The sequence below is a fragment of the Schistocerca cancellata genome, chromosome 4 (genome assembly GCF_023864275.1).
Source record: "Schistocerca cancellata isolate TAMUIC-IGC-003103 chromosome 4, iqSchCanc2.1, whole genome shotgun sequence".
NCBI classification, from domain to species: Eukaryota; Metazoa; Arthropoda; class Insecta; order Orthoptera; family Acrididae; genus Schistocerca; species Schistocerca cancellata.
Window position 1 is genome coordinate 152,620,155 of NC_064629.1, and position 12,456 is coordinate 152,632,610.

At 39.4% G+C, this 12,456-nt stretch overlaps 1 protein-coding gene across 1 annotated transcript in view; it reads left to right on the plus strand.

Annotated features, from left to right (window-relative positions):
- Window positions 1–12,456, plus strand: part of LOC126183937 (Down syndrome cell adhesion molecule-like protein Dscam2) — a 461,766-nt gene that overhangs the window by 308,151 nt on the left and 141,159 nt on the right. The window contains exons 9-11 of the mRNA XM_049926285.1: window positions 11–158; window positions 7,830–7,978; window positions 12,169–12,300. Coding sequence (XP_049782242.1) covers window positions 11–158; window positions 7,830–7,978; window positions 12,169–12,300 — 429 coding nt within the window. The remainder of the gene's footprint in view (window positions 1–10; window positions 159–7,829; window positions 7,979–12,168; window positions 12,301–12,456) is intronic.

The window sequence follows — 12,456 nt, forward strand, 5'->3', positions numbered from 1 at the left end:
CTCTATGCAGTTCCACCTCAATTCGAAGTAAGATCTGCTCAAGCAAGTATACGAAAAGGTGCCTCCCAGATACTGCAATGTGAAGCCAGAGGTGATACCCCTATGACTATTGAGTGGCTACGGGAAGGAATTAGGCTGCCAGCTCATTTAAATCCAAGGTGAAAAATTGGTAGTTATAATATAGCACTGAACTAGATTTAGGACATAACTATAAGTTCTTATTGTAATGAAATGTGCATATACAGGGGTTAGACAAAAATATGAAGAGTCCAGGTGAAAAACCTGGTAAGTCACAATTCTCATTTTTTTCAGGGGACAAAATTTAAAGTTTCAAGACTCATAAAATTTTAGTTTTGTAAGTTATATTCTTTATTTTTGTTTTAGGTCATAACATGTGTACCAGAGGAACAGTACTGCTGAAATTATACATATCTGATTAAAGTTTAACTATAAAATGCATTTTTATCATGAATACAGCTCATACAGAGGAAAAATATGAGAAGTCCATAACATATTCCATGTAGCTACAAGATTACAAGGACTTTACACTTATTTAAATTCTCATTATAACAAATTATCTAATGTAATCTACTAACAATACATTGTGAAATATTCCGTTCTTTTTCAATGGTTGGAACTAATGCCGCAAATGATCGAAATACACTTGCACTTCACTATGGCAAAATATTTTCAAGTCCTGTACTTCTCAGAAGGTATTTTAAGATCACCCGTAAAGTAATCAGAACACTTAAATTCAAATAGTTATATGCCTAATACTAAAAAACTTACTTTAATGAATAAAAAAACTTCAAGACATACTGTTGTAAAGGAATTACTGTGCCTTCATATCAAGCAGACAGGAGATTGAATTCACCTTCTCTCAAGTTGTTAACTCACCTTTTATTTGCTCTAAGAAGTAACAAAGCTTGCTCAAATGCTCCATTGTAGCTGCTTCTAAACTGAAGCAATGCTTCATTATGTGGTGTTACTTCCAGCTCCTTGATTGGCTGGATTGGACAGGGAGTTTCTTCATGTACTTTGAGATATCCAAATGTGCTGTCCATCCTTTGATTATTTCTGACTCTTTCTCAACATCAATGACAACAAATGGTGAAGGGTGTTCCTAAACCTCTGAACAATAATAGAAATAAGCCTCTCATAACTCCACACATAACAAGACAAAAGAATCATATAGAAGGTACAACATAAGTGATGCATAGAACAACTGATATGAACAGTAAAAACTAAAGAACATAGTGAGAGTGAGTCAGCGCTGCTTCACTCATATATAGGCACAAGCCACCAGTAGATAGCAAGGAAGAAATCGAGCTGCGTGCACACTTCCTACAGGCGAACTCTAGGGCCAGCCGGTACTGATACAGTTAGCGGTTGCTTTAAGGCCATGCGCATGGTGACACTACACTTGGCACACTCACACGCAAGTGCATTAGTAGCAGGATACAGCACTAAGTATGTTACTATGCAAAATTTATCCTGCAAGCTGCCAACATTATTTCCTCACAACAAATTTTGCTGCAATGATGTACCACATGTATGGTCTGGTGATTTTGGATGTCAGCTTGCAATAGGGTCTGGGTACAGTTCTTACATACAGAAATGTCAAGAGTTTTGAGGAGCCAATAGCTCCTGGATCAACGACCTTAATACGGACTTAGCGGAACTATTCATATATATGTACATATATTTCAACTCATCACAGGGTATATATTGCTAATAAATGTGTTCTGTCCTTTTTCAAGCTACTTCAAAAGGTAGCTCAGAGGCTACAACATTTGAGCTTATTTGTAAATTCGTATCAATATGACATCTACTATAAGCTCACTAGGATCTTGCTAACACAGATGCGCTGTCACATTTACCAATTTTGTCAAGTGGATAAGTACCTGCAAGACACTATAGACAGTTTTTCAATAAATACAGTCTGTGACCCCTGCACCAGCAGCCTGCTATTGCAGGTCATCATCAAACATGACAAGAAGGATTGGTCAGGAAGAGCACCAAAACATACTCGGTTATGGACATTTTTAAGACAACAGAACCAGCTCTCAGCAGTGGTCGGAGTCATTCTCTTCAGCATCAGTTGTGATCAACTCAGTGTAGTCATTCCCAAAGACCTGACACCCCAGGTTCTCATGTTGCTGCACAGAAGTCACAGGGGAATTACCTCGATCAAAAACCTTGCCTCACAACATGTGGACTGACAAGGCATAACAGCAGAAAGCAAACTGCTAGTCCACAGCTGCACCATGTGCACAGAACATCAACCAGTACCATGAGCCATATTCTCACTATGATCAGCCCTACAGAACTGTGGGAATGACTTGATTTAGATTTCACTAACACTTTTCTGAGATCCATGTGGTTGGTGAGAGTAGATTAATCATCCAGTTTTACCTATACACCTATCTTATTAATGTGCATTCTACCATCACTGAGGACTTTACAGAAGAAATGGCATTCAGCATGTCATGTTTCCACCTTTCTACTGACCAAAAAAAAAAAAATTCGGCAGGACAGAGTGAAAGATCCAGACATTCAAGCAGGAGATGATCAAGGCAATGAGCCATCTATTGAGTTAGCATTAATGCTGCAAATTATTTGAAGAAGAAGTAAAGTATGTAGGGCATATGGTGAATGCATTCAGCATTGTGCTTACAGAGTAGCATCTTGCCATATTTTACACCCTTCCCCAGTCTATTAACTTCATGAAACTGTGTGTGTACCAGTCCAGTGAATACAAGAAGTATTTCACAGGCATTAATGCAAGATGCTGCTCCATCGTCTGCACCTGGAATTAAAGTAATTCCACTCTGTTTCCACTACCTGTTTTACTGTGGCACTCTGGTTTGAATATGAGTTTTTGGAGAGACCATTCCTTCAATGTTTGTGCTCCAGAAGCCTCCCGCAGCAACAGATATACATAGCTGCGACCCATGATGGCTATCATCTATGGCAACAAAATAAATTGTGGCTGAAGTTGTCAAATATGCCATTGCCCCTGCCATACCAATAGGTGAACATATTTATATCACAGGACCATAGGTCATTTCTGAGGTAACTGCCCCCACTGATAGTGTAGGTGCCAGTTGGTACAGCATCACTAAACTCACCAACCACCACTTAGTCTAGATAGTGGGGAGAGCAGACATTTGCACCTCAGATAGCACTTCAGGCAAGGATAAACACCCAACTGATGCAATTGTCACTTAGCCTAAAGCCTCAATGGAAAAGGGGATCGTACATTCTCTGGGGTGCTTTGAGGACACTGTGTCAAGCACTAGGACCAAAGTGGGGGCCTCTCCGTCTACAGCCACACCTAATATCCATAACACAGAGATGCTTTCCCAAGAGGACAATGATGTTAATGCTACCAATGGAGCAGCTGATGCCTTGCTGCCAGACAAGCTTATTCCATCACATCAGCCAGAACCGTAGCAGTCACATACCCTGTGTTCCAAACCCAAGGGTGAGGGATCTGGTATGAGCAACATCCAGTGTTCGAGATGCTTATGCTGCAAGAGTCACTCTCACCCCAGGGGCAGCGCAGTGAGGTGAGGTGAGTACCTCAGATGCCAATCATGTGGCAAAGCCCCTCCTCCACTGCAACCCAAAAATCGCTCACCACAAAGTAGCATCTGCAGTTAGTTGTATTTAATGTGAAACTACTGCTCTCAGCATCCCCTCAGAGTGTTATCTTCTTTGATAACCTGCAAATAAATCAGAGACTATTCACAGAATACTTACTGTGGACTTGGGCTCAAGTGGATTGTTTTCATTAAATACTTGTGTCTTGCCACAGACCACTACATGGTGTAGGATAGTGATATTAATCATTTGTTAACAGGCAGTATTAATCACCTTTCTGTAGGTGAATTGGAAGTGTGGCTTGGGAGAAAATTAATTCCCTTGCCATGCAGATATGTACTGACCTGTTAATTACTTTTGTCCATTCCAGTAAATGGATTCTGACAAAACTTTATCCAATCCTTTCAAATCATAATAGGTCCCCATTCAGTTCTTAAGTTCATAATTTTATTGGGTGCTGAGATATATATGTTTACTTAAGATTCAAAATTTTCATTCTTGGTAAACTAATATGACATTGTATACTTATGGTGAAAGTGAGATAGCTAAACAATTTATTGTCAGTTATTCATAAAACAGCTTATAACAACAAACTACATCATATGGTATTGCAAATATTTTGGAACATTTAAAGTTAGTTTTTTTAATAATAAACATTTATTATTTTGTCAGAATGGATATTGAAGTTAATGAATAGTGTACATGAAGAATGAATCTTTAAATTGTAGATAATTGAATATGTATGAGAGTGTGCCTTACGTTATGTAATTAGATAGTAGATTACACTATATCTATTAAAGGCCTTTTGTAATACAGTTGATATTTATATCTAGGAAGTAATATCTTTACTTCAGCTCTTCAGAAACGTAAAGATATTGCTGTTTAAAGTTTTTATATCTTTCTTAGAGGGCATAGTTTGGCAGAAAGTTAAAATTAATTGTAAGCTTATCAGTGGTTAAGCAGGAGAAGTACATAGGTATACAAGGGTAGCAACAACACTTATTGGCTGCAGTTTGTCTCAACCAATGAGAAAAGAGTGTGGTCCCATGTTTTGTATACAGCAGGTTTATTGCCTGGACTAGTTCTTCAGGAGTAGAAATCTAGCTTTCATGCAGGGAGACTGTGTCCCCCATTGTTCTGAAAATTATAGAAAGTGCTCAGTCATGTAGTTAAACAAAGAACAGTATGACTGCAGGTGGTATAAAGTGGGCATAATCATGAATATCCAGTTCAGATGATTTTACTGGGGGATTTTATTTACTAAACTGAAAATTGCAGTTCTTCCCACCAGTTGTAACACCAAGTGGAATATTGCACAGCCTATGCTTGGGGTGAATTGCTCATTGTGAAGTAAGGAACTATGTCATATTTTGATGACCAAAAGATTTAGCATTGAATACCATGTAACCAGCTGTAACTGTGAACAGACTTATTTTTTCAAACTTCTGCCAGTAGGTCATTGGTTTGATATGGATGCTGGCTGTTAGAGGGAGTGTATAATTTGGGTGAACTGAATAGTAAAAGAAAAATTAATAAACATTAACATTTGTACCAAGAACTGTTTATTAGAAATGTATTTATTGTTTAGCATGGGCTTGGTGGCCATATTAGTGAATTTTCAGTATGTAAGCACAGCTCAGTTATATTGTTTATCACCTTAGATCAGAGAGATGATTTGTGGAACTTAGAAAGCTTTCTGTGTATTAGTCAACAAATGTGAGACTAGTGTGTACAGTAACAGTATTCCACTTGATCTTCATGGTTCCAATATGATGGAGCCCAAGTGTACTTTGCACATGTTTGTCATGAATATCCATTTATGTTCCCTGAAAAAGTGAATTGGAGGGTGAGGTGCTGTTTTGTGGCTGGCTCTTTCACCTAACCTGACTGTACCTGATTTCTTCATGTGGGGTCATGTGAAAAGTCTTGTATATAATACGCTTGCCTAAACTGTAGAGAAGCTGCAAGCATTCTCACTGCCTGTGACATACTTTGAACAACACTGATGTTGTTCAGCTGAGTGTGACAGAATTTTGATGATGTGGAAAAGATGTTGTGAATGTGGCATGTAGTGCAAGTTAATAAATAAAAGTATTACAAAATAATTTTATTGGGATTTTTATGATCATCACCAGGTCAATGGTAAATTTAAAATGTTCTCATTTTCAGTTAGAGCTTTTGACTCAGTTGTTCCCCATTTCCCCATCACAAACTGATATACTTTCTCTTCTCTAGTATTCATAAAAGATTATATCATCATCACAGGAACACCCTATATAAGTTTCAAGTGGTAATGTTATCTGTTTGCACACTGAAAAAGTGTCATACCAATCAAGACACTTTGGCACATAAGATTTGGTACACATCATTCCTAAGAGCAGGACCTGTTATATCTTGCCTTGCACTTTGTTAGAAAAATAGAACAGTAAAACTTTTTAAATTGTTATGAATGTGCTTCAGTTCAATTTTTATCATAGTAGCTTTAAAAATTTTCTTTGCTGAGCAGATATCAGTGGGGTTAAATCAAGGAAGATACAGTGATATGATATGATATGATATGATATCAGTTCACACTGTTGAAATGAGGTGAACTAATGATGTAACGAATATGCAGTGACAATTTGAAATTTTGTGCCAGACTGGGAATCTAATCTGGATTTTCCTGCATATTGCGAGCAATATTGACTCAAAGTTTCATTGTAACTGATATTTCCACTTTTGATTTCCAAACACTAGAGGTTCTTTTATGGTACATTCCTTACATTGCAGGTTCAGCATAGCTGTATGACAAGATTCCACTGATTTTGATCAGCGCACACTCCGCTGCAGAGTGAAAAATCTCATTCTGGAAACATTCCACCGATTTTCATTCCCATCACTCAAATCATTTCATTTCAGTATATTTACTTCATTTCATAATTTTTCCTCGTGGCAGGATTAGCCATGGTCCTCCACCAACTCCATTCCCCCAGTGGTGTATTCCTACATACCCTGAGCAGTGTTCAAAGATCATTGGCAGAAATATCAATACCAGTATAAGTTTGAGTCAGGCCTGGAAGTGACTACTTATGATAAGCAGGAAATCCATGTTCCTTGTTGTAAGCAGGAAATCCATGTTGGAGTTCCAGTCTGGCTCAAACTTCAAATTGTCACTACATATTCATTACTTGCATATAAGAGTCAAAACTTGAGGACCTTTGTAGTGTCAATATACAAGGGCTATCCACAAAGTATATTACGTTTTGGAATCAAAAATAAATAAAGTATTGGAAATTTTTTTTATTATATACAGATGAAAACCACACTTAAATACTACTTTTCTACATAGTTGCCATTTAAATTAAGGCACTTATCTTAGCGATGGATGAGCTTGGAAATTCCTTCGTTGTAAAATTTGGCCGCCTGTGCCTTCAACCATGTGGTTACCTCTTTTGGGACAGAAAAGGTGTGATTTTTGTGGATTTCCTGGAAAGAGGCACTACAATAAACTCTCAAAGGTATTGCCAAACTCTGCAGAACCTGAGAAGAGCAATACAAAACAAGCGCAGGCGAAAGTTGGGCTCAAAGATCTTGCTGATTCACGACAACGCCCGGGCCCACACGGCAAATGCCACTCGTGAAGTTCTCGAATCTTTTAAGTGGGAGTTGTTTCCTCATCCGCCGTACAGTCCCGACCTGGCACCGCATGACTTCCACTTATTCCCAGCCTTGAAGAAGTGGTTGGCTATGCAGCGTTTTGTTGACGATGCACAGCTTCAAGAAGAGGTAACCACATGGTTGAGGGTGCAGGCGGCCGAATTTTACGACGAAGGAATTTCTAAGCTCGTCCATCGCTACGATAAGTGCCTTAATTTTAATGGCAACTATGTAGAAAAGTAGTATTTAAGTGTGGCTTTCATCTGTATATAATAAAAAAAATTTCCAATACTTTATTTATTTTTAATTCCAAAATGTAATGTACTTTGTGGATAGCCCTCGTATAAGCTACCAATATTCATTGCTTCATGACTAGTACTTGAAATTGTTTTTACTCAAAGTGAAATTGAATTGTTTAGTCTTACTACCTACAAACGTTGATTATTTTGTAATATCTTACAATACATGTCTTTTACTGTTGACAATTGTCTATGTTTTAGATTTTTAGTTAGTATTAGTGCACTGGTTTTTCTTATTCATGACTTATCTTTTACTGGACCTAGCATTCATATAGAATCTTTCTGCAGGTATGAAGTGAAGGAAAGTGTGGTGAAAGGAGGGTTTCTATCTGAACTTCACATCTCAAGTACAGATAAAGGTGACAGTGGAATATTTATCTGTATTGCTCAGAATAAATATGGAAGGGCTGAGCGCACAGTTCACCTTCAAGTTCAGGGTGAGATTTAATTTTTTTTGTTAATCTTTAGTGTTAACATTAATGTGGGTTTATTATTAAAGTTTTAAATCAAACAGCTGCAGAACATATTACCTAATGTTAATTGGTATATATTTTAAGTATTAATAAGAAATTGTTGTAGTAATTCATTCATAGGTATATGTAACACACATATGTGTTAGTATGTATGCCACAATGGGAAATAGCTCACTCCTCACCTCTACTGCTAGCAAAAATCGTATTAACTGACTGTTAAGGGGTAGGCACTTTGGGTATGGAAGGAGAGAAAACAATTTTAATTCATTGGCATACAAATGGTCCATTTACTGGAATGAAATTTACCTACTACAGGGAGTTTAACAACAAATTAACATACTAGAATGCTGAAAGCAATATTTTGAGGGGAGATAACTCAAATATACAGAGTTGGACAAATGTACGTGATCATCTAGCTATTGTGTCTGGGCCAGATATCTCTCCCCACTAACAAAGCTGAAATGGGCATTCATAAAGAGTTCACTCTCTCAGGATAGGCAGATATAATCCACATGTTACATGAGACATATACATACAATTTATATCCATACACGGAGAACATGAAGTAAAAGATTTTGAGCCCAGCATTATTAGGTGGAGGTCACATTTACATACAATTTACATCTCTAAAAAGAAAATGAGGTACAATAATCATCTCTAAACATATAAAGGGGTGAAGAGTTTCCATGCTACAGGGCTGTACACGTTAAATGTATATATACATAAGAAATCTATGGGACTCTCACTTGAGTCTACACTTTCAGGTGAAGGTTTGAGGTAATAATGGAATAGATATGTAATGGATGCAACTATCAGTTCAAACAATGGAAAATCCAGGATGGAATGTAACAATATGATGAAAAGGATAGTTGCTACGCACCATATAGTGAAAATTCAGAGTCACAAAAAGGCATAACAAAAAGACTGTCACACAATTGCTTTTGGCCAACAAGCCCTTTATCAAAGTTAGACAACATACACACATGCACACACGCAAATGCAGTGCACACACACATGGCCACAGTTTCTGGCATCTGGAGCCATACTGCGAGTAGCAGGACATTATGGGAGACGCAACCGGGTTTAAGTAAGGAGGAGGCTGTGGCAGGGGGGGGGGGGAGGAGTAGCAAGGAAGGGGTGGGGGGCAGTGAAGTGCTGCTGGGAGCGTGCAGGGATGAGGTGGAGAGTGGGACAGCTAGGTGCAGTCAGGAGGTTAGGTGGAGAGTGGGAGATAGGGAGCAGGGTTAGCAGAAAAAGAAAGAAGTAAAAAGACTGGGTGTGTTGGTAGAGTAGTGCTGTAGTGCTGGAATGGGAACAGGGAAGGGGCTAGATGAGTAAGGACAATGACTAATGAAGGTTGAGACCAGGATGGGTTTGGGAACATAGGATATATTGATGGGAGTGTTCTCACCTGCACAATTCGTAAAAGCTGGTGGGAGTGGGAAGGATCCACATGGCACAGCTTGTGAAGCTGCCATTGAAATGAAGGACGTTGTGTTGGGTGGCGTGCTCAGCAACAGGGTATTGCAGTTGTTTCTTGGCCGCAATTTGTTGGTGGCCATTCATGCTGACAGACAGCTTGTTAGCTGTCATGTCCACATAGATTGCACCACAGTGGTTGCAGCTTCGCTTGTAGCTGGTTTCACAGATATCCCTGCCTTTCATGGGATAGGTGATGTTTGTGACAGGACTGGAGTAGGTGGTTGTAGGAGGATGTATGGGACAGGTCTTGCATCTAGTTCTATTACAGGTATGTGAGCCATGAGGCAAGGGGTTGGGAGCAGGAGTTGTGTAGGAATGGACAAGAATATTGGATAGATTCGGTGGGCAGTGGAATACCACTGTGGGAGGAGTAGGAAGGACAGTGGGCAGGACATTTCTCTTTTCAGGCCACGATGAGAGATAGTCAAAGCCCTGGCAGAAAATATAATTCAGTTGCTCCAGTCCTGGGTGGTATTGAGTCACGAGGGGAATGCTCCTCTGTGGCTGGATTTGAGGGGGGGGGGGGGAGGCTTTGGGAGGTGTTGGGTGACTGGAAAGATAAGACACAGGAGATCTGTTTTTGTACAAAGTTGGGGCGATGGGGGGAGGGGGGGGGGATTATGATCCGTAAAGAAAAGACTTCAGTGAGACCCTTGGTTTATTTTGAGAGAGATTGCTCCACTACAGATGTGATGGCCATGGGTGACTAGGCTGTATGGATGGGACTTCTTGGTATGAAATTGGTGGCAGCTGTCAAAGTGGAGGTATTGCTGGTGGTTGGTTGGTTTGTTATGGACAGAGGTACTGATATAGCCTTCTGTGAGGTGGAGGTCAACATTGAGAAAGATGACTTGATGGATTGAGAAGGACCAGGCAAAGCAAATGAGGGAGATGATGTTGATGTTCTAAAGGAATATGGATAGGGTATCCTCACCCTTGATCCAGATCACAAAGATGTCATTAATGAATCTAAACCAGGTGAGGGCTTTGGGATTCTATGTGTTTAGGAAAAATTCGTGTAGATGGCTCACGAATAGGTTGGCAGAGGGTGGTGCCATGCAGGCGCCCACAGCCGTAAACCTGATTTGTTTGTAGGTAATGCCTTCAAAGGAGAAGTAATTGTGAGTGAGGATATAATTGGTAATGGTGACTAGGAAGGAGGTGGTTGATTTGGAATCCACTGGCATTGGGAAAGGTAGTGTTCAGTAGCAGTAAGGCCATGGACACTAGGGATGTTAGTGTAAAGGGAGGTGGCATCATTAGTGATGAGCAGGTCCCTGTGTGGTAAAGGGACAGGAACTGTGGAGAGTCAGTGGAGGAAATGGTTGGTATGTTTTGTGTAGGAAGGTTTTTTTGTGGGTAATAGGCTGAAAGTATTGGTCTACGAGCTCAGAGATTCTCTCAGTGGGGGCACAGTAACTGACAACATTGGGGTATCCTGGGTGATTGGGTTAATGGACTTTAGGAAGCATGTAGAAGGTAGGAGTGTGGAAAATGGTAGGGGTGAGGAGAGAGATGGGCTCTGGGGAGAGGCTCTGGGGTGGGACTAAGGATTGAAGTAGAGGTTGGAGATTCTGCTAGATTTCTGGAATGGGGTCATTGTGTCAGGATTTGTGGGTGAATGAATCTGACAGCTGGAGGAGTCCTTCAGCCAGGTAATCCTTGTGGTTCAGAACAACAGTTGTGGAACCTTAGTCAGCAGATAGGATTATAAGGCTGGAACCAGTTTTTAGGTGGTGGATTGCAGATCTTTCTGTGGATGTAAGGGTGGTTTGCATGTTGAGGGATTTGGGGAATGATGGTGAGGCAAGGTTCGAGGTTAAGAAATTCTGGAAAGTTAATAGAATGGTTTGAGGGCAGTGAAGGTGGATCATGGTTTGATGGAAGAGTGAACTTTGTCAATCAGGGTTCAACTTTGATCTTTGGTTGAGTCTGATTGTTATGGGTGGTGTCAAAAAAAGTGTTCCCACTGTAAGGACTGTGAGAAGAAGAGAAGGTCTTTAACATGTCCTAAGTCCTTCATGATTGAATTTGGGGGTGAGGCAAAAGGTGAGGCCTTTGGAAAGGACTGATACTTATGCAGGGCTAAGGCTATTGGAGGAAAGGTTCATGACTGTGTTTTGGGTCTGTTTAGGTTCTGGACTCTGTGTGGTGGTGGGAGGGAGTGCCATGCAGACTCACTGTTGTCTCTCTGGCTGCAGCACTGGTAGACAACAATGGCTATTTACTTAGTTATTTGAGATATTACATGGCTACAAGCAATAGATTATCATGATATATTATACAGAAGAATGTGACACCAAAGAAAATGTGTCCTCTGGTGATGAAAGTAAAAGTATGTTTTGATACCCTGAAACCAACTTTCTCAGGTTTGGATTTCTGTTGCAAAATGGGTAAAATGCTGGATTATTATATGTTTATCAGACTCATTTATGTTGTCATATCCTATACTCCATTACAATTTGGTAGAAGAAAGGTGGAAGAAATAATTTACCAATATTTATTATGTTAGCAAAGTTTGATAATATATAATTTTTATCTCACATTTTCCTGCTAATATGAGCAAAATGAGCTTTTAGTGATTTATTTTATTGTTTACGCAGCATTGTGCTACTTTGATTTATTTTAATTTACTTATAACTTCTGTCATAAAGTGATTTATCTTGTATTAGATGCTCCAGGTAAACCACAGGATGTGCGCGTGGTTGACACAACTAGTCGCTCAGTCAAGATTGCGTGGTTGGCTCCTAGTGATGATAGAAGTCCTGTTCTGAAGTACATAGCTCAGTATAAACCAAATACATGTAAGCCACTGAAATATTATATTAGTCTACATAAAATGATTTTTTCGTGTGTTTTTTTTATCTGGGGTAGTTAACATATAGGCAAGAATCGGCATGGAAAATTGTATGAAATCAATTTTGCATAGTAAATATTATGTTTAGGTAAATTATTGCAGA